General features: G+C 38.9%; 3 protein-coding genes across 5 annotated transcripts; 1 reads left to right on the top strand and 2 right to left on the bottom strand.

The window, feature by feature from the left end:
• Positions 1–955: 955 nt before the first annotated feature.
• LOC21388098 (BES1/BZR1 homolog protein 4) lies at positions 956–5,241 on the top strand. Of its 3 annotated transcripts, XM_024168631.1 has the most exons (3): positions 972–1,518; positions 3,576–4,348; positions 4,885–5,241. In XM_024168631.1, the coding sequence occupies exons 1-3, from the start codon at positions 1,303–1,305 to the stop codon at positions 4,886–4,888; spliced, it is 993 nt and encodes a 330-aa protein (XP_024024399.1). In that variant the 5' UTR covers positions 972–1,302; the 3' UTR covers positions 4,889–5,241. The 3 variants fall into 3 exon arrangements, with proteins under 3 accessions (XP_024024395.1, XP_024024399.1, XP_024024405.1); XM_024168627.1 differs by lacking the exon at positions 4,885–5,241 and having other exon boundaries at positions 956–1,518; positions 3,576–4,477; XM_024168637.1 differs by lacking the exons at positions 972–1,518; positions 4,885–5,241 and adding an exon at positions 1,528–2,434 and having other exon boundaries at positions 3,576–4,505.
• Positions 5,242–6,401: 1,160 nt separating this feature from the next.
• LOC21388096 lies at positions 6,402–16,242 on the bottom strand. Its single transcript, XM_024168623.1, has 6 exons — positions 16,194–16,242; positions 15,733–16,007; positions 14,414–15,325; positions 13,870–14,070; positions 7,569–7,764; positions 6,402–6,995 (listed from the first exon to the last, which is right to left on the bottom strand). The coding sequence occupies exons 2-6, from the start codon at positions 15,853–15,855 to the stop codon at positions 6,811–6,813; spliced, it is 1,617 nt and encodes a 538-aa protein (XP_024024391.1). The 5' UTR covers positions 15,856–16,007; positions 16,194–16,242; the 3' UTR covers positions 6,402–6,810.
• A 4,512-nt stretch (positions 16,243–20,754) lies between these two features.
• On the bottom strand, positions 20,755–21,857 carry LOC21388094 (carboxy-terminal domain RNA polymerase II polypeptide A small phosphatase 1). Its single transcript, XM_024168699.1, is given in 2 exon segments — positions 20,755–21,618; positions 21,620–21,857. Coding segments are annotated over 2 exon segments (903 nt in total). The 5' UTR covers positions 21,757–21,857; the 3' UTR covers positions 20,755–20,852.
• Between the last annotated feature and the right edge of the window lie 1,303 nt (positions 21,858–23,160).

Raw genomic sequence — 23,160 nt, 5'->3', positions numbered from 1 at the left:
AAAAAAAAAAAAAAGTCAAGAACAATGTAATTAATTACTTCTTTTCCATGAACTATATCGTATGCGTATGCTAGTGTCTACTAGTAATATTTATCCAAAATTAAGTTCAGCTTATTATATGTTCTAATCACTATATGCACAGGCCCATATTCAAAGATATATTCTTAGACAGCATCATGTTCTACCAATTTGTATTTATTCAATGTATAACTTGGTCTACACCAAAAAAAAAAAAAAAATGTCATTTTTTTTTTTGTATATATTTGGGAGTGAATCTATCGAAGCCATATATTAATTGTAACGAGTTTTTTTCTTTACTGCCCCAAAAGTTAATTTGACCTTTGAAAAATGTTGTATAATCCGATAGAAATATATCCTCACTATCTCATTAAAGGTGAGGCCACTTATAGAACATATGTGAGATCCACTAATGAAGTATACTCTTTATGAGAAAGTAGAGATATCCCCATGGACACAAATAGGGTTACTCTTATAACAAATTCTAATCATGCTCATACTCTTTTACTTTATTTTAAATTTCCAGCCTTACCTTTTTTTTTTCTTTTTTTTTTTTTCAAAAAAGCGTTTTGCTTCAAACATCTGTCATATATGATCACAACCATCCATCCATATAGTTTTGGATCTCACGTTAATGATCTGAATATCTGATGATAACATGAACTAGCTCGTGTACATAGTTTAAAACAAAAAGCTGAAACGACGTCGTATTTCAGCAGAACATTAACATCTGTCATATATGATCACAACCATCCATCCATATAGTTTTGGATCTAACGTTAATGATCTGAATATCTGATGATAACATGAACTAGCTCGTGTACACAGTTTGAAACAAAAAGCTGAAACGACGTCGTATTTCAGCAGAACATGATCTCGTAGTAGAAACTACCGCGAAAAAGCTACACCCCCAAATACCACACCACCATCTTATCTCTCTTTATAAAAAGCCTAAACACGTGTTTAGCCCCGTGATTCCGGAGAAGAGAAATAAAACAAAAGAAAAAAAGAAAAGAAGAAAGTGGCTCTCTTCGTAAATTCTGATAAATTACATGGTCAATATTAACAACAAACAAATCATGTATTTAGCCCAACTATCCCCAAACCACCACACTTCCTCTTCTTTGATTAACCAATTTTTCTTCTTCTCTGACTAAACCCATTTTATACCAAAAAGTCCACCAATATCCGGTTCGCCGGCGACCAATCCGATTTTCCGTCCGGTTCTCAGATCGAGCTGGCCTGTTTGGTTTCCGAGAAAATTCGAGGTGAAATCCGGCGACGATGACGTCCGGCACGAGAATGCCGACGTGGAAGGAGAGAGAGAACAACAAGAGGAGAGAGAGACGGAGGAGAGCCATCGCGGCGAAGATCTATACCGGCCTGAGAAAATACGGCAACTACAAGCTTCCGAAGCACTGCGACAACAACGAGGTCCTCAAAGCTCTCTGCAACGAAGCCGGTTGGACCGTCGAAGAAGACGGCACCACCTACAGAAAGGTAAGTGAGCTAAACCAAGAACGTCGTTTTGTGTTCTCTTCCGTTGTTCAGGCGCGTGCGCACGTTAGCGGTAAAAATGCGCCGGCCATCGCCAAAATTAACTGATCGGTGGGTTCGCTAACGTGCGCCGATTTGTGATATGCGCTAACGTTTAGAATCGCGATCTGGTTGTGCTCTTAGCCCACCCGCGCACAGTAGAGCGCAGAGCTCTTTGTTTGCTTGTGGTGCGCACGAAGCACGAAGATATTTGAGATTCACTTTGCTCTTTTTTTTTTTTTTTTTTTTTTTTTTTACGTGATGAGCCTCATATGAATACAGAATACGATGAACAAACTCTCTGAGACTCTACAGACAAAACTCACAGAAAAAATAGTTTTTCCAAATCCCGAAATGCCCCCTACAAAATTGTCGAAATTACATCGTTACTCCGATTAGTCATCCAATTTCAGGATGTTTTGTCGGGGTAGTATCGTCATTTAGGGTCAAAATGTTTCCATTGCTTAGATCGAGTCATTTTTCTTTTTTCAGTGGACTTTAATGCAACTGGATGTTTCTTTTGCTCTCTCTCAGTCTGCGACTGTTTCTCTGTTTCCTTTCTCCCGGGCTCTCTGAAATTTCAGATTTTCGCTGCAGATTGCCATTTTCTTGAAAATTAATAAAAAAAAGAAAAAAAAATCCATTTTTCTTTTTGTTTATTTATTAGTATTTGCTCAGACAGCTTTTATTCCGAAACTACCCATTCAATGGCTCTGAACCCTGTTACGAACCTGAGGTCAAATTGGTCATTTTGACGCACCGTCCGGTGATTTTCCTCTAATAATTTGTGTTTTTTCTGTTTTCCTTTGTTTCCGAGATTCCCGGGGGAAAATTTCACTACCCTTTCTTCTCGTTTGATTTGGAGACCATGCATATGATGGTAATGGCTTTGTGGGCTAGTGCTTCTATTTTACTATTATTTTATTGAAAAAATAAGTGGTTTTGCTTACTGAGATTAAATTATGTGTGGAAGAGATATTTTAGAATCCTTGGATTCCTTTCTTCTTTTTATTTTTCTCTTTATATAATTAATAATTTGAGGCAGTAAAGCGTGTGGGGGGATTTTGATTGAGGAAAAAATGTTGGGCGATGGCGTGTTTTTGTGTTCAACTGTGACTTAGTTGTTGTTTGACATTTTTGTTTTTGCCCTTTTTGATGAAAGCTTTGTTTTGGCTACAATTACCTATTTGCCAGCTTAGCATTGTCCAATGTTCGCCAAACAGATCCTCTTTGACTGAATGATTAACTCTATACTAACATTTTTCTAGGACCACTTGTATATGTTGGTGAAGTACCCCCATTATGAAATTCTACCCCGAAAGGACAAAAACAGTCTTTATCTTTTTTTTTTTCCCTCTCTTTTCTTTCTTTTTTTTCTTTCTTTCTTTGGGATGTTATGGACCCGAAGCTAATTTTGATGTTTAATTTTTCTCTTTGCAATTCTGAGAATTATATTTTTATTTGATCCTATAATCAGCCGAGAGAGAGAGAGAGAGAGAGAGAGGGCTTAGTACAACTTGGTGTGAAATAGTAAAGTGTCCATAACATGTGATTTGAGAATACTTGGAAAGTTCAAGGAAGCTAATTAAGTACATTATTCTAGTGTGAGCCAAAAGAAAAAAAGGTACATTATTCTCGTTCTTCCTTTAATTAGTTGGTTGACTTATTATTTAAAACCGCCACTTCTTAGGAGCTTGTTGTAGATCATGATCACCAGTGGATGATTACCAAATATTGCTAATTGCTCTTCTTTTAAGTAGACGTCTCGAAATCCTCTCGAGAAGTTTAGTGCTAGTGCATCTTATTTTCATATTCCAATTTTCCAATGTGGCATATGCATCCACTTCTTATAACCAATTCACATGGCGGGTCGGTTCTTAAACAACACAAATTCACATTATGTTCTCCATAACACAACAAAAAAACATCATATTCCTATGCAAACTAGAATTTCTTGAAACACATTACACATAAACATAGACATTATTAAATGCTCATAATATGTTACATTATTTTTGCAGGGATCCAAACCCGTACTGGACCGTATGGACATAATGGGAGGTTCAACATCAGCAAGTCCATGCTCATCATACCAACCAAGTCCATGTGCTTCCTACAACCCAAGCCCCGCCTCATCTTCCTTCCCAAGTCCCGTCTCATCCCACTACAAAACAAGCACAAACAACACCAATCACGACCCAAATTCCCTAATCCCATGGCTCAAAAACCTCTCGTCCTCAGGCTCATCCTCGGCCACATCCAAATTCCCCCACCACCTCTTCGTCCACTGCGGCTCCATAAGCGCTCCCGTCACCCCTCCACTCAGCTCGCCAACCTCAAGAACCCCCAGAATCAAATCCGACTGGGACGACCGCCCCAACTGGGCCGGGCCCACCTCCTCATTTCTACCCTCGTCCACCCCACCAAGCCCAGGTCGCCAGGTGCTGCCGGACTCGGGGTGGCTTGCTGGGCTTCAGATACCACAAAGTGGGCCCTCCTCGCCGACTTTCAGCCTTGTCTCGAGAAATCCATTTGGGTTTAAGGAAGAGGCCATGTCTGGTGGAGGGTCGAGGATGTGGACGCCTGGGCAGAGCGGGACTTGCTCGCCGGCGGTGGCTGCGGGGGCTGATAACACGGCGGATGTGCCGATGTGTGATGGGAACATGGCTGCTGAGTTTGCGTTTGGGTGTAATGCGATTGCCACGGGGGGGTTGGTCAAACCTTGGGAGGGTGAGAGGATCGAGGAATGTGTGTCTGATGATCTTGAACTCACGCTTGGGAACTCTAGGACCAGGTCAGTTGGTATTAGTAGCTCCATTTATTTATTTATTTATTTTTTCTTGCAACACATAGCTCAAATGATATTACATCGTTTATTATTCCTACTAGGTTTTATTATGAGTTAACTCCATTGATCAGAATATTATGGTAGGCTATGAAAAGAAAAGTAAATAATACTGGTAGAGATCAATGTTGCAAATTTTTCTTTTGTTCATTTTTTATGTAATTTTGAATAACTATAAACGTCTAAAAGGTATGGTGCTGTCATATAGAGATCCTAACTTAATATATATTGCAATCGTCAAAAGACTCTACGTAAGGTTAAATCTATATTTTATCATCTTTACCATGACAAGTAGTTGTTACAAAAGGAATTTGGAGAATTCCCTAGCAGGGTAAGGAAAAAAAAAGGATTTTTGTTTCGTATCCTATTCAGAATTCTCCAAGGAATTAACATCCCATGCATATGTATTTTTCTTATGGAATCAATAATTGTAAAGATGGTGGATTAGTGTTTTTTTTAGTGAGTTGTTTTTGGTGGTGTTGCAGATAGGGATACTTGAAAATATGCATGGTTTCTCTCGAATCAGGTTTTCTGTTGACGTGAAATTCAACGGCATGTCCGGAGTACAGTGAGTAGGAGCAGCTGTTGTTTTTTTTTCTTTCACATTTTTTTTCTTACTTTTTTCAGGGAAAATTAGATAACTGAAATTTAAATTATAAATAGTTTATGGTGGTGCTTTGCCCCTTTAGTTCAATTCATTGTTCCATTCTGTTTTTTCTTTTTTTTTTTTCCCCCTTTGTCTTTATTTTATTTCCAAAGGGAATTTAATTAAAAAAGAATGATACACTGGCCTGATTGTTATTTATGTGTTGGGTTTGTGATTGAAAAGGATTTTGACTGTCTTGATACAGTGGTCTGGTTGTTGGAATTGGACATATTTGTTTTTTCCCGATTTGTTCAATGCAACACCATAGGCACAATGTATAAATTCACAAAAACGACAGAAAAAAAAAACCAGTTTCTTTGAATGCTTGGACAGTTGAACTCTCATTATGAAGAGCTGAATGATAGGTTAGTAGTAGTAGGTGCCGGCCCATTTTTCTAGAAGAGGCATTTTTGGGCGGTGCTTTATCCTCTATACATGCTCACAAGAATTTAATTTGAACTAGATTCTGTTAATGCAGAAAAGTATATCATTCAAGGTATAAAAAGTTAAAATCTCTCGTATGATTGTAGGTATAGCTTAACAGTAAATTCAATTATCTGACTCTATTGTAAGGTCTAGAGTCTAAAAGCATCATTCCCAAATTTTTTTTTTTAAAAAAAGGTATAAAAACTCTAGTGAAACAGACAGGCCGGGCCATGCCACACAAATTGACTAGAGAAAGGAGGAGACCCAAATGAAAGGGATCTTTTCCCTCGTTTTGGAGAGGAATCAATTCTAGCCCCATCATTGTGGAGCATGCGTGGTGGTTATGGATGGGGTTGGAGGCATTTGATTTCTTGTACCCTTTTCCAACCACAATATGAAAAGCTCGGTCAAAGTTTGAGGAAACTTTTGATCAATACAGGGGAAAAAAGAAAAGAGAAAAAGAAAGTTAGAGCTTTTGGTTAGCATTTTCGTGGAAAATAAATGGAATCACACAACAGCCAAAAAGCAGACAATTGCAAAACTATACTCAATAGCATCGTTTGTGGTGGCCCTTTTGCCTTTCCATTTCCGGGATGACAATATTTTAGTTTTTCTGATTGCTTTAATCAAAAGAGGTATTTACTAATTGAAATGAACTTGATTTCAGAATGGCTAATAGCAAACGTAATCTCTTTTGAGCTCGAGCAAATTAAATTTCTTGATTGAAATGCTACAAATTTTCCAATGTCACGAGTTCTTGCGTGGTATGCAGTCTGTTTAGTTTATAAATTCAAAACATTAATTTTAATTATGAATTTAAATTTTGTGAGAACCACGAACACTTTTTTTATTTAGAATTTTTTTGAGAGAAGAGAATCATAATTAGAATTTAAGTCGGTGAACCCAACGGACCCTATTTTTCTTCTATTTAAAAAAAACATAGAAAAGAAATGCAGCAAAGAATTCACTAAAATTAATGCTTCACAATATATAAACGATACGACGAAAAAAAAAAAAAGATTAATTCATGGGCACTTTAGAGCTTCTCAGACGATAAATCCTATCCTTCTACAATGAAATTGACATATATAAATTTTCGCCACCAATAAACATTATATACAGACAGGCCAATGAGGCACGACCAATTCAACAAGTGCTGAAATTTATATACATTGCTTTTACGAGGAAAAGTATTTTTTCTTTCTTTCTTTCTGGATTTTTACTATATACCCAGAGAGTGTCAATGGACAAAGAATGGCAGCAAGAACCTTTACAACTTGATAGTTTCACAGAAAATGAACAAATAATTGATATTTGTTGTCCTAGAAAGCTAGTAACATCACCTCTCAAGCTTCTCATACAGATCTCCAAGAGCACGGTAGAGGATGGCAGCGGCTGGCGGCCTAGGCAATGAACCCAGAAGTACATCTGACGCAGTTAATGACTGGCTGCCATAGAACTGAGAATTCACTCGTGTTCGTGTTGTTACAATACTCCCCTCAAGTGAACATCCGACAAATGCGCCTGCAGAAAGTCGAGAAACAACAAGATGCAAATATAAAGTTTAGAGAAAAATAACGCCAACGAAAGAGAAAAGAAAAGAAAATGTGTGGTAAGGAACTGTCAAATGATCACTATATGTGGCTAGATTGCAACGACGTCTAACACTAAACTGTCTGTTACTCTGTTCTTACTGTCAAATTAATAACTGAAAATTGGTCAATAAATGCAACATAATACAGGAATTTCTGATAAATAATAGAGAGCAAATCACAGTAGTAAGCTACAGTTAACCCTAAATTTAAACGAAACGACGCGGACAAAGGATATTTAGTACTTTAAGATCCAATATTAGAATCACAGAGCTTCAGTATCCCATATCAGAATCTATTAACTAGTTTCTCACTGTCGCCAGGTTCAGATGTCATTGTGACAGATGAAAACTGACAGCCTTTAATGCACAAGTAAAAGATGAGTAAAGGAAACATTTAAGAAAAATATCAATTACCAACTTTTGTGAACACAGTACAACTTTTCCATAAAAAACGTATAAAAAAAAAAAAAAAAAAAAAAAAAAAAAAAAAAAAAAAAACAAACCTTTACTACAGCTATATGTATAACAAGCAGCATAGCCACCATCTCCAGCTCGAAAATCAGCTTCCATTGCCCTTCCTACAATGCCAACAGCTGCACTCAAGCCAGCTCCTACAGAAAGATGCGCATTGCCACTAAAAGTCTTTACGGCATCACTTGTCCTCAAAACTATAATGAAGTCCGTCAATTCTCCTCCAGCCTGCAAAAGATGGGGAGAAAGAAGGTCAAATGCCGGGAGTATATTACAACTTTGTAAGATTGAAAACCCCATTTGAGATTGATACAGAATCAAAGGTAAAAGATTTTATTATGCGAGTGTTATTGAATTAAGCACACAATCGGAAGAATGAAACAGTTTCTTCTCGAACACTTTTCTCACAATCAAGTATCCTGAACTCTCCAAACTTCTCACTAAACAATTCTCTACTCTCCCCAATTTACTTTCACTCTTTTATATCTCCCTTATTTCCCGCCTAAAAACTGTTATTCCTACTTCCTAAACACTCTTCATTAGACAGCCTTGCTTCAGAGTTCCCATTTTGCCCTTGCCTCTTATTCCTCCTCACGTAAGTGAAATGCACCGGTGGCTTATCATTACCCGCCGCCCAAACGGGTTCTAAAAGCTGTTTTGGGCACATCTTCAGCGCGCACTCCAATCTGGTGATATCCAGAACGAACATCCATATTCGAAAAAATCTTCGCCCCATGCAGCTCAACCAATAATTCGTCTATCACCGGAATAGGGAACCGGTTAGGAACGGTAGCGCGATTCAGAGCTCGATAGTCCACACAGAAACGCCAACTCCCATCTTTTTTCTTGACCAAAAGCACTGGACTTGAATAAGGACTGGCACTAGGTTGAATGATGCCCGCTTGTAACATTTCATTAACCAAGCGCTCAATCTCATCTTTCTGCACCTGCGGATAACGATAAGGCCAGACTCTAATCGGAGACGTTCCTTCATGAAGCACAATCGCATAATTGCGAACCCGAGTAGGTGGTAATCCCTGCGGTTTCTCAAAGACAGTAGCAACCCGCTGAAGTACTTGTGAAATCTCCTGTGGAATTCGCGTTTGCTTTCCTTCCTCCAAGACCTGTACACATCCCAATTCCACCAAAACCCCCTCCCTGCTTTCTTGAGGGTTTTCATCATTGACTTCAAGGAAACCAATGTTCTGCTCAAACTCAAATCTCCCTGTAAAGTAATCGGCATTTCTCCCACCTTGAATTTCATTGTTAAAGTTTGCCAATTAACTGTCATATTGCCAAGGGATCCTAGCCATTGCATTTCCAGTATGAAATCTCCCTGCGGAATGGAACGCATCCATTGGCAAGGTTTGTCAGACGTAAAACAACGCAAATACGTCTCAACACATCGGTTGACCACCTCCAACAGTCTGTCCATTTGAGGGTGGTAGGCGGTACTCCGCTTGAGTGATGTTCTGTGTAAACGAAACAACTCAGTCTAGAAACCTCTTAAGAAAACCTTGTCGCGGTCAGACACAATGGAACGGGGAATCCCATGCAAGCGAACCACCTCCTGCATAAACAAATGAGCCACGGCCGGAGCTGTAAAAGGGTGGCAAAGTGCCAAGAAATGAGCATACTTACTCAATCTATCCACCACTACCACGATAGTATCATAGCCTTCAGACTTAGGTAGGCCTTCAATAAAATCCATGGACAAATCCTCCCAAATCTGATCCGGGACTGGTAGAGGTTGCAAAAGCCCCGCGGGCAACAGATTGGAATGCTTGTTTCGCTGACAAATCAAACAGCGGCCAACATACTCCTTAATATCTTTAAAAATGCTCACCCAATACCAAGTAGAGGCTGGGCGGCGATAAGTTTTGAAAACCCCCGAATGCCCGCCACAGGGCTATCATGCGCCTCCTTTAATAGTGTCCACAAACGGAGAAGACTTGGCAAGTGCTAGCTGACCTTTGTAAAAAAGCTGGCCTTGTTCCAAAGAAAAACCCGGGTAACTGGTGGCACCGTGTAACAAGGCCTGATAAACCCCGGATAACCGAGAATCCAATAGCACTTGCTGCTGTAACTCCTCATAATCCAAGCCCTGTACATATGATAACGTGCATAAAGAGGCGGCCCGTTCCACGCGAGAAAGCGCATCAGCGGCCTTGTTTTCCAACCCCGGCCGATATTGAATGCCAAAGTCATACCCCAACAATTTAGTAATCCACTTTTGATGCTCAGTACTTACCAACCGCTGCTCTAACAAAAACTTCAAACGCTGTTGGTTAGTTCGAACGAGAAACCGCCTTCCTAACAAATAAGGTCGCCACTTTTGCACGGCTAACACGATTGCCATCAACTCACGCTCATAAATAGAACGTGCCCTGGCCCGAGAGGACAATACATGGCTGTAAAAGGCAATTGGACGACCACCCTGCATTAACACGGCACCTAACCCATGTCCTGATGCATCCGTCTCAACCACAAAGGGCTGAGAAAAATCCGGTAAAGCCAGCACTGGAACTGTAGTCATAGCCTTCTTCAAGGCCACAAACGACTCATCCGCCGCCTAATTCCACCCAAACTGGTCTTTTTTAAGTTGATCAGTCAAAGGGCATGTGATAATCCCGTAGTTCTTGACAAACTTGCGGTAATAACCCGTGAGTCCCAAGAAACCCCGCAAATCCCGCAATGTTTTGGGCGTTGGCCATTTCAACATCGCTTCAATCTTCCGCTCATCAGCCGCCACTCCCTCCGCAGAAATAATGTGTCCCAAATACTCCAATGAAGTCTGTCCAAAGCAGCATTTTTTTTTCATTAACCTGCAAACTATGTTGCTGCAACAACTCAAAAACCCGAAGCAAATGCTCCACATGCTCCTCTAAGGACTCACTATAGATCAAAATGTCGTCAAAAAAACACCAACATAAACTTCCGCAGAAAGCACTTAAAACACCTCATTCATTAGAGCTTAAAAAGTAGCAAGTGCGTTTGTCAAACCAAACGGCATAACTAAAAATTCATAATGCCCCTCATGGGTTCTAAAAGTTGTTTTGGGTACATTTTCAGCGCGCACTCTAATCTGGTGATATCCAGAACGATCATCCAAATTCAAAAAAATCTTCGCCCCATGCAGCTCAACCAATAATTCGTCAATCACCGGAATAGGGAACCGGTCAGGAATAGTTGTGCGATTCAGAGCTCGATAGTCCACACAGAAATGCCAACTCTCATCTTTTTTCTTGACCAAAAGCACCGGACTTGAATAAGGACTGGCACTGGGTTGAATGATGCCCGCTTGTAACATTTCATTAACCAAGCGCTCAATCTCATCTTTTTGTACCTGCGGATAACGATAAGGCCGAACTCTAATCGGAGACGTTTCTTCATGAAGCAAAATCGAATGATCGCGAACCCGAGTAGGCGGTAATCCCTGCGGTTTCTCAAAGACAGTAGCAAACCGCTGAAGTACTTGTGAAATCTCTTGTGGAATTCGCGTTTGCTTTCCTTCCTCCAAGACCTGTACACATCCCAATTCCACAAAACCCCCTCTCCTGCTTTCTTGAGGGTTTTCATCATTGACTTCAAGGAAACCAATGTTCTGCTTAAACTCGAATCTCCCTGTAAAATAATCGGCATTTCACCCACCTTGAATTTCATTGTTAAGGTTTGCCAATTAACTGTCATATTGCGAAGGGATCCTAGCCATTGCATTCCCAGTAGCAAAAAATCCTCAAACCACCTCCACACCTTGCAAACCCAACACTAATCCCCTGCAAACCCCACTTCCCTTCACTACCTTACCTGTAATCCATAATCACCCCATACTCCTGGGTTGTAGTCAACGGCAAGCATAATTTCCTCACCAATTCCATGGAAATAAAATTGTGAGTAGCTCCCGAATCGATGAGCACAACCACCTCCTGACTACCAACCTTCCCTTTTATCTTCATGGTCCTCAGACTGGTAATTCCACCATCGAATTCAAGGATAATTACACTACCTCCTCCTCACTCACTACCTTAATTTCTTCTTCTTCATTTTGACTAAATTCCTCTTCCTCTTCCACAATCAAAATTTGTAATTCCTTTATTCTTACAAACATGCCTAAGGAAATATTTTTCATCACATTTAAAACATAGGCCTTTTTCTCGTCTTTTCTGAATTTCAGCTTCAAAGAAACGCCTAACAGAAGGCATACTTGTTGGAGGAAGTGACTTGTCGTTTGGGGTAGGGCCATATGACTTGTCGTTTGACATGGCGATCTTGAGAATATTCATTGATTAGCTTCGAAAAGGCTGGGTGTGGGGCTATTGTCGCATCCATGTGCTGGTTGTCGTTCCTTTAGCCACTTTCAAGGCCAAATTACGATTTTCTACTCTCTGCACTAGTTCGATGATCCGATTCAACCCACTCGGCTGTAGCAGGCAAATTTCCGCCCGAATCTCTGGTTTAAGGCCGTTGATGAAGTTGCCCTCAAGGATCGCCGTTGGAATCTCCGTCAAAGGAGCGGCCAGCATCTCAAAATCCCGTATATATGCTCGCACTGTTCCCTCTTGTCGGAGAGCGAGGAACTTCACACAGCTCGATCCCTCATGCAACGTTGAAAACGGTCGAGCAACAAATTTTTGAACTCCAACCAACTGCATATAGGTCGGCGTCTGTCCATCCACTGGAACCAGGCCAATGCCTGACCATCCAAACTGATTGCCGCCGCCTCCAATTTCTCCTTCTCTCCCATGCGATTTAGGGCAAAAAATCGCTTGGCACAAAAAATCCAGCCATATGGATTTGTACCTTCAAAAATCGGCATTTCTATCCGCCTCGTCAATCCTCCAAACCAAAAATCACCTTTCCGATGCTCGTACGCCGATCCGCCTCCGCTTCCATTCTCCGCCGCCATCTTCGAGTGGGGCAAAGGTAGGTCCGCCCTAGTCTCCCTGTTCTCCAAACCCTCCCCTCCTTGATTCTGCATTAACGAGTCCAATTTACCTAGAATTAACGCCACATTCTTCTCTAATGCAGGAATCTTCTGCAAATCGTCCTTAACTCCTTCCATTTCCTTCAAAATCCCTTCCCAAATAGCACTCAGCTACTCTTCCACTGTACCTAATCTTTCCTCCATTTTCTTAGCAGCCATCTCAATTTACGCAAGATCGGTGCTTTGATAACAATTTGATACGGAATCGAAGGTAAAAGATTTTATTATGCGAGTATTATTGAATTAAGCACACAATCGGAAGAATGAAATAGTTTCTTCTCGAACACTCTTCTCACAATCAAGTATTCGAGAGACCTGAACTCTCCAAACTTCTCACAAAACAATTCTCTAATCTCCCCATTCACTTTCACTCTTCTATAACACCCTTATTTCCCGCCTAAAAGCCGTTATTCCTACTTCCCAATCACTCTACATTAGACAGCCCTGCCTTAGAGTTCCCATTTTGCCCTTGCCTTTTATTCCTCCTCACGTAAGTGAAATGCACTAGTGGCTTATCACCTTCCCTCTTTGATTCTGCATTAACGAGTCCAATTTACCTAGAATTAACGCCACATTCTTCTCTAATGCAGGAATCTTTTGCAGATCGTCCTTAACTCCTTCCATTTCCTTCGAAATCCCTTCCCAAACAGCACTCAGCTGCTCTTCCACGGTACCTAATCTTTCCTCCATTTTCCCGGCAGCCATCTCAATTCACGCAAGATCGTTGCTCTGATACCAATTTGATACAGAATCGAAGGTAAAAGATTTTATTATGCAAGTGTTATTGAATTAAGCACACAATCGGAAGAATGAAACAGTTTCTTCTCGAATTCTTTTCTCACAATCAGGTATTCGAGAGACCTGAACTCTCCAAACTTCTCACTAAACAATTCTCTACTCTCCCCAATTTACTTTCACTCTTTTATATCTCATTTCCCGCCTAAAAACCGTTATTCCTACTTCCTAATCACTCTTCATTAGACAGCCCTGCCTCAGAGTTCCCATTTTGCCCTTGCCTTTTATTCCTCCTCACGTAAGTGAAATGCACCGGTGGCTTATCAGAGATCTGGGATATACTTTTGTATAGCTGAGTCAAATTACCTAAGAGACATCCTCTGAATTATCCAATAGAAAACTAAAGGGGACTGACTATTAATCAGTTGGGGGAAAAAGTCAATATAGATATCATCATACACCTGGTAGGACTTCGAAAGAGATGCACAGTGAACTAGCCATCTCTGTTTACGTGCAGGTAAATTACTACTTTTAATTACACAAAACTTTAAAAATATCTAATCCCGAGGTGAGAATATACTAGTAGTTAGTTTGTTATAGATAGAGTACTTCACCTGAGCTCCCCAACCAATACCAAATGTAGAAGCAGCTGAAGGTGGAGACCATGAGCCATCTTCTCTCCGAGCAATCACAAGTCCTGTACCTACGTTATAGGTAACCACAACTCCAACTTTCACAGCAGTGATTATTGCAAGGCCTTTTGCTTGTCGTAGAATGGTTTCTGGAATTGATTTCTCTGGCTTCAAGGAACACACCTGGAAAAAAAAAAATATGTTCTATAAACTAGTACACGTGGATATCTTTTTTATTTTTTATTTTTTTTGGGTAAGTAGTAGAAATACATATTGATAATCAAACTTATAATTACCCCCTGAATATTAGCATTTATGAGTCTCGATGGTGATAACTTTTATAGAGAGTGAAAAATCCTAGGTTAATATACAAAGTTCCTGAAAAAAAAAAGTAGGCTTGTTGATGGAGCTCCAATACTTTAACAAACGACATTTTTAAATGAAAGCTGTGAGCACTGCCATTTGACTTCCACCAAAGTCTAGACATGAGTGAAATACTGAAACCACAACAATTTTAGACTCTTACCGTGTTATAGCCTCGAATCGTGTTTGCTGCCTTATATATCTCATATTCCATAGACTGTCCCCAAGGAATATTAACCCATGACCTTAAAGTACTAAGGTCTGTAAGATCATGTGTTGGAAGCTGAGCAGCATGACTCACTTGGTCCATTAAGGACGGCTGGACAGACTCAAGCCGAACACAGCATACATCACAGACACGTTGGGGATCCGCAACCCGAAACTTTGCTGGCAATAAGCTCCTTCCCTTAGAGCATTCGCCACAAAATATACCTCCACAAAACCGGCAATGATGCCTAGAGCACATGATTGGATGAAACCGCACACCACATAACATACAAGCAGATGCAGCACTATCGGCCAACCATTTTGGTGGCTCTGCTTCAAGGATTTCCCTCACGTTGGCAAAATTCGCTTCGGTGAGAGTTTGGGCAATCTCTTGCCAAGCCTGCTCAAGTACGTTACTTGATATCCATGAAAATGTACATCCTTGAATATCACCAGAAGCAAACGAACTAACTTTTCCACGGGCAGCAAGCAACATTTCCACCATCACATCCCACATGGTCATCTCCTTATCTTCTCCAATGAAGTGATTCCATCCTATGTCACCCTCAGGGAAGTAACCCCCATTTAGTTGGAAGCCTCTATCCCACTCTTTGCGGTCGGTTTCCAACATAGGAGGAACAGAAACAGGTATCCAAACCCCAGTTTCTTCGGAAAGCGGAGTATCATAGTAGAAGTATTTCCTTCGCGTTCCACAGAAAGTCACATCATTCTCTTCCATTGATCCTCGGGACAAATCAGAACCACAGTCCTTTGCTCTTGATTCTGCCGCCATTGGATTATCAACTCCACCAAATGCTACTCTATCGTTGCTCTCATGCTCTCTATGATTTTCAAGCCCCTTATTATTCTGCCAGGCCAAAAAGCCAGTAATCAACATTAGACCAATCAAAATAGAAAAATTAAATTCATTAGACTCCTATCCTGTATTGTATATTATTGATTGCCACAAAGCAACTCCTCCAGTGAAAGGCGTGAGAAAAGAGAAGAAACACCTAAACAGTCTACAAATCAACAAAAATAGAGGAAATAGCTTCACAAGACTATATTCATGGAGAATTCCTCTTCTTTAAAACTTTGCTTTCATAACCAACAAAAGAAACCTAATTGTTCTCGCTTCTGAGGAAAATCAAGCTCAAATATTATCAAACTTTAAATACCCAAAACCATATTTTCATTTGAAACGAATAAAAAATAACAATTAAACAGAAATGAACTAAAACCCAATTCACGAAATGGGAAAAATCGAAACATTACCCGCTTAGAATCGAGATTCTGCTTCGGGGTTTCGTCACGCAGCGAGAAACCGGAAACCCTAGAAACCAAAGTCTCAGTTTCTTCAGCCTCAATCTTAGAATTCAGATGATCATGCCCCTCCATTGATTAAAAATTGATGGATTTCCGCTCGAGAAAGCTACTTGGGCGTGAAATTTAATAAATTTAGCACAGCCTATCGAATCAAACAATCGAAAAATTGGGAAAATCCGGTTAGGTTTTCAGCAATCGGCAAAGCAAATTGAGACTTTGATTCACTGCGCCGAAAAAAAATGATTGAACAAAATTAGAAAATCAGAAAAATAGAGAAAAAGCGTGGAAATTGAGTAATATTTTTTTAGGGTGGAAATCGAGTAAAGTTGAAGGGAAAAGGAATTGAAGAATTGTAATTTGGAGGTATAATTGCGTGTTATGGGGTCCCTTGTCGATAGCTTTGCACGTACCTTCTTTTTGAGCCGATTTCTTCCTCTTTATTGATTTGTGCTCTAGGATAGGACTTGCTTATAAATTGTTTATTTATTACCCCTTTTACTTATTTTCATTAAGGAGACGTTTGATTCATGTATTAGAATCATAAAATTAAAATTATTTTTAATTTACATGTATTTTTTATAAAAAAAAATACTGTAGCGAATCACGAACCATGATTCGAATCGGGATACGAATCCCCCAACCAAACAACTCATAAATACTTCCAAAGAAGATGAAAAACGAATTTCATAATTTATCTTTTCCTTTCTTTTCAAGAATACCATTTACCAAGGCGTAAATCAGAATGGTGAGTGAAATTAGAAGTTGTTTATTTATGTTCCATTTATTTGAAGAGTTTTGGCTTAGTCTTGATTTGTTACAATATTTTTTTTATAAAAATTTAAATTTTAAAAATTAGAATAATGAATTATAGTTCCAAACTCATGGACTAAACATTACCTTACTTGTAACACAAAATTGAAACGAATTATTATAAAGTACTAATATATCTTTTTAATAAATTTTATATATTTCATTCAACAAATAAATTATGTATTATTATAATAATATTAATCATAATTAATTATAGTTATTATAAGATTAGGATAATAAAATACCAAATATAAATTGGATAATTATTTAAAATATAAAAATAAAATTTCAAATTTTAAATAAAATAAATAAAAAATAAAGTGAAAAATTAAAATATATTAGTAATTTTAATAGAAAACAAGATAAGCAATTATTATATTAAAATTGATAATATTTAGACTAATATATAATATTTACGTTAATAAAATAATAAATATAAGTGGTATTTATTATATTTTGTATTTTATTTTTAATTATATATTTATAAGTAAAGTAGGAATAAGATAGTAATTTAATATTAAATGAGACGCCTTTGTTGTTGTTTCTCCTATTAGTCGATATAAGTAAATAAATAAATAAAATGTTGGCATAAAACGACATGTCGCTTTCCAAATACCAATTTTATAAAACATATTTGGAAAGTATGATGGGTGCGTTTGAAATTGGTTTCAAAATGATTTTATTTTTTGTATGAAAATGGAAATGAAAACGTTTTCATTTTCGTTTTGAAAATATTTCTAAAATGTGTTTTGGTAGTTTTATTTTGAGATTGATTTCAGTTATAAAAAAACTAAAACTGCAGGGGGGGCCAGTGGGAGGGGCCGCAGTCGCAGAGGAGTTGGGGGGGGGTGCAGTCGGAAGAGGGGGCAGTCGGAGAAGACGGTGGCGGGCAGTCGGAGAAGATGGTGGCGGGCCAGTCAGAGAGGAGCGTAGATGGTGGGCTTTCGCTAGATGTCCCTGCGTCTTCTTCGGCCAAGTCTTCATGTGGTGGGCCGTCGCCTTCTTGTTGGGCCGAGACGAACACTCTATCACTGTCGACCCACCGCTGCTGCCGTTCCACGGGACTGACTTCCTCACGCCGGCAATTGACGCCGGAGCAGATGAGATCCGTACTGTCATGATTTGAGCTCTGAAGAAAGTAGTCGGAGAAGAGAGAAGAATGAAGGTAGAAAATGAAATTGAAAATGAAAAATGAAAAACAGATTTAATCCGTCTTTAAATTTTCAATACACGATAAAAATATTTTTATTTTTATTTTTTAAAAACTTTTATACCAAACATATTTTATATAAATGTTTTCATTTTTTAATTTCAAAAAACGTGAAAAATTAAAAATGAAAGCGCAAACAAACAGACCGATATCTTTTCTTCCTTAGATTAACCTCCCAACCCAAGCGACCCAAAGGAAACCGGTGTCAGTCAATCTTTGTCCATGGCTGCTTCAATCCAAGTCCGGCGGGTTCCTATCTTAGTCCCACTTCTACTAATCCTCGTCCTCATTGCGACACAGCTTTGCTCGTCCCACGCCATCTCTCGCTCAACTTCATCGGGTCAAAATTCCAATCAGATCCCGAATTGCAACGACATGTCGTCGCCGTCTCTCTGCTCGCAGAACCCGAAGTGCCGCTGGTGCCGGAGCAACGCCCTCGACGACATGTGCTTCTCCAAGTCCGAGGCTCTGCGTTTGCCTGACCAGGTCTTCTCCTGTAGTTAAATCTTTGCTCTTTTCCCCCCTCAAATTTTTTTTTTTTTGATTTTTCGAAATTGAAATAGTGGGTGAGAAGCATCGATCTTGTTTGTCTTGCTGTTTTCTGGGGCTGTACTCTTATCTGATTCTATTACTAAGCTGGATCTTCTTACAATGGATGTTTGATACAAGGTCTTCTTTTTTTTTTCCCTTTTTTTTGGGGGGCGTGTTTCTGGTTGGTTGCTGAGAAAATATATGAAATTGAGAAGGATTTAGATCTATCACGTTTTACTGTGAATTGGCAAGAGATGTTTAAGACGGATCCCAGTGTTTTTTTTTTAATAGGTAAAGAATCAGTTGTTTCTGTAGTTATCTTTCTTTTTAGTTATCTTTCTTTGAGTTGCAACATTTGTTCCTAAAGTGAAAGTCAAAAGGTTCTTCTACGACCATTGAAGCTGCTAAATTAGGCTTATAACTGATGCAGACATGTAACTTGTAAAGTTCAACTGTAAAAACATTATGATGATGTTTTCATTTATAAATACTCCGTCTAGGAACTTAATAATCAACAATCGTTTATCTGGGAAAATGTTAACTTCACAGTTGGAGATTGGGACTTTGGCAAATTCAGCTTTGCAGTTACTATTAGTGGCTGTTTATTTGGACTTGATGCTAAAATGCTAATCTCCAGCATTCACAATTTTCTCCTGGGGACTAGAGCTTATCTAAACCTGTAAAGTGAGAATTAAGAAGCCATTCAAGATAATGGCATGGGGATCATCAATACTAAACCGGGTCAATGTATGAAACTGAATTGAACAAAAAGAAATCATTTTCTTTCTCTTAGCTTGATGAAGATCAGGACTCATTTAAGACCATCTTTAACGGAAATGTTAATGCTAATTGTATATTTATAAAAAAAAAATGTGATATCACATGTTATTTTCATTTTTATTTCAATACATAATGTTATTTAAAATGTTAAATCTACTTTTTTTTTTTTTTTTGAAATAACATACTTTTTTCCCATAATTATTAAGCTTTAAAAGTTAGAAAAGTAAATTTTTATGTTTAAAATAAGAGAATTTCTCAAGACCAGGTTGAAAAAGTAATACAGATTTAACGGTTGATAAATAGAGAACACAGGTGCTCCTAAAAAGGAAGGAACACCAGAGAAAGTTCCTTAAAATAATTGAAAAATGTAAAAGTTGCATTAATTACATGAAAAACTATATATTTTAACTAATAGCAATTAAATGTCAAATTTTTCATATGCTATATTTAGTGGGAAATTTATCACAAAATATATAGAATATGAGAAATTTAACACAATAAATAACATTATATTAAAAAGTATTTTTTACACTCAAATACTAAATTTACCAATTATAGCATTACTGCTCTTAAGAGGTTGTGCAATCTGATGATTATGAATGGTGCATCATATCAGCAAAAATAAAGGAGAGAATTGCTTTCTATAAAAACGAACCATTGATGAGTGTGACCAATTCAACACAACCAAATAATTTGCCATAGTTACACATACCAATCTCATAAATATTAAAAGGGGAAAGGATACAATACCATTTAAAGTATAATTTGAATTTTTATCTTTTATTCTTGATTAATATCTTTTTTAATTAAATAATTACATTAATTAAAAGGTATTAAACAAAAATGAGGCGTAAAAATGCAAACTCTAACTTCAACAATTTTCTCATATTCATATATATATATATATATATATATTCTTATTAATTAAGAAAGCTACTTACTTGAAATGACTTTCTTCTCTAAAAGGCCTTGATCTTGATTCATCATCTACAACTGATTACGGAAAGAAACCATCAGGGCTACATCTACCGGCCGCTAACATAAAAGAAACACGGCTTTTAGGGAAGAAGTATAGTGTGCAGACAAGAAACTAAGCCGAAAAAACGACATTGAAACAAAGCCAAACGATAAGTCATTTATCACATAATTAACAAACGACAAATACGAAGCTAAACACCAACTCACCCTTCAAAGACAGAGGGGAGGCGATGTCCCAGCATCAGGAAACACTACGGCCGTTTAGATTTGAGTTTTTAATTTAAATTGGGACATGAAAATTTTTTACTATAGTAAAAAAGTTAAATGTGATTATTTTTTAGAGCCTTTTATTGTAATAAAACTCAAATTTTAAACTCAAATCTGTGAAATAAACGAGCCTAAACTAGTTGTAAAATTCGTTTGGTTAATCTCATTATTTTTAATTGTGGGTTTGTTAAAGATAATATTCCGAGTAAACAACTAAACAAGTAATGTATCGATCCATTTTCATCATCTTTTTTTTTTTTTTAATAATTAATTCATTTTCCATCATTTCCACCATGATCAGCTTTTTAAACAAAATTCGACAACAAAGGGTATAAATCAGAATGATTTTGTTAGAAGAAAGAGTCAAAAAGAATATGTTATTCCTATTCCTGGAGTTTCATTATGCTTTCACTTAACATTTGAACAATTACTTGTTCAACAAATTGAATTCTCAATACAAATCAACTCCCCATCCAAAAGAGAGAAAAAGAGATTACAATTGCAAAGTCTCTAATTTTTCATTTCCATAAGCAAGATAATGCCTCACAGCGTCCCTCATGTCATCAAAACAATCAGATCCCTCAAAAAACCCTACCAATTTTCCGAGCTCGCGGTCGCCTAGATCGTCGACGAACGGCCTCACCGGGACGGCGTTCTCCGGCTGGCACGAGTAGGAGTTTGGATTGTCGTCCACGATCACCACGCGCCTCAAATCCCTCCCCGACTCCGAGAGGTCCTTCACGAGCCGCCCGTCGACCTCCTTGCAGGCGTCGCGGTAGAGCCGGTGAGCAATTAGGCTCTTCCTGTCGAGCCGGTCGATCACGAGCGACGCGTATTCCCTCAGCCCCGCCGTGAACACCACCACCTCGTACTTTGCAGCCAGCCACTCCAGCAACTCGTCCACGCCGGGACGCTTCAGCACGTAGAAGTTCATGACCTCGCCGTCGATCCTCGGCCGCACCACGAAATCGAACCTCTCCGGCGGCGGATCCGCCTGCGAGTGGACCAGCGTCTCGTCGAGGTCGAGAAACACTGTCCGCTTCTCCAGTGAGGTCGGCGGCGGTAGAAGGCCGTCGAAGGCGAGCGATCGGCGAACTGCTAGGGTTTCCGGTTTGGATCGGGCCGATCTGGAGTCAGATTCCGGCGTTTTCTTGAGGATATTGTAGCCTTTGTTGCGATTCGGAGTGCCTATCTGAGCCAGCTTGGAGAAGATCTTGATGAGGCGCTTGTGGCAGGGGAAGATCGACTTGTTGACAGATCAACTTGTTGACAGCGGCGAGGACGGCGGAGGCGGCTTTCTTCGCCGGCGATTTGCGTCGGTGGCGGCGGCTGCTGCTGCTCCGGCAGTCCTTGATCGATTTCGTCGGCGTTCTCTTGATGACGATCTTGGACACCATTTTCAGGTGATTCTGGGAATTTAGAGAGAGAAAGAAGGAGGGGTTTGTGGATTTTGAAACGGTGGTTGGGATGTCGTGAGATTATGAGTTGGAAAACAGAGTGGAAACTTGGGGAATGCTTTTTAAATTTCGGCTCGGTGTAACGGTCATGCGTGGTGGGAAACAAATTAGTACGTTTGTTTTAGAGATAAATTTTTGCTAGTGTACTCCAAATAAAATAGTAATTAGTTTTATGAATTGCTTGACATGCACAATTAGGGACTACAGCGGTGAGATAGATTGTTTCCATGGAAAAAAGAAACAAATTAGTACGTTTGTTTTAGAGATAAATTTTTGCTAGTGTACTCCAAATAAAATAGTAATTAGTTTTATGAATTGCTTGACATGCACAATTAGGGACTACAGCGGTGAGATGCTAAGGGCCCGTTTGTTTCCATTTTCCTTTTCCTTTTTCACGTTTTTCGAAAAGAAAAAATGAAAACAGGAAATGAAAATGTGTTTGGAAAGAATCCGTATCAAAACCAAAAACAAAAACATTTTTGAATTCTTCCTAAAAACTCATTTTTTCTGAAAACGATTGAGGTTCGTTTTTATTTTCTTCGGTGTCAGCTTCATCGCCTTTCCTTTTTGTCTCTGCAAGCCCGACTTCACCGGCGATGGGTGATCCTCCGGTGCCGGTGAAATCCCTGGCAGCCTTCCTTATACGACGCCATTCCGATCAACTCAGCTCCATCGCTCTTTCCCCGAACCCCAAGCTCCATTACCCTCTCTTCGTCGAGTAAGCCCCGATTGTAAGAAATTCCTTCCCTCTTTTTCTCAATTTCAAGTTTTCTTCTGATTTATCTCTATCAATTCTCTCTCTATTTTCAGTTTCGCGGAGCTTCTGGAGGACGATCCTCTACTCGCTCGTCTCGTCTTCTCTCAACCCACCGAGTACTTGCGGTTCTTCGACCAGGCCGCTGTTTGGGCTCACGTAAGTAACGCAGATTAATGAAATCATGATTAATTATACGCAAAGATTCCAATTTAGTTTTTGCTTTACGAAGTAACATTTGATTTTGGTTTATTAAATCGTGGATTTGATGTGTTTGTAGAAAGTCATATTGGGGGATTTGAAAGGTTTCTGACAAAGGGATTAAAAAGGAGTTCATTCATGTTTGGATCGATGTCTGTGGTTCTCCCCTTGAATGTGCTGGTAATTTAGTCTGTCGATTTGTGTTTGTTCATTTGTGTTTGTTCGATTTTAGTCTGTCATTTCTGTGTGTATTTGCTATTGTTGAGCTTCTTCTTGTTGTTGACACACGTTTTCATGTATATTAATGTTTATTAAATATATTATCTTGTTGTTGGCACACGTTTTCATGTATATTAATGTTTATTAAATATATTATAATTTAATATATT

This window comes from Morus notabilis, unplaced genomic scaffold, assembly GCF_000414095.1.
Source record: "Morus notabilis unplaced genomic scaffold, ASM41409v2 Scaffold1785, whole genome shotgun sequence".
In the NCBI taxonomy this organism is placed as follows: domain Eukaryota; kingdom Viridiplantae; phylum Streptophyta; class Magnoliopsida; order Rosales; family Moraceae; genus Morus; species Morus notabilis.
This window is presented reverse-complemented; position numbering and strand designations above follow the sequence as displayed.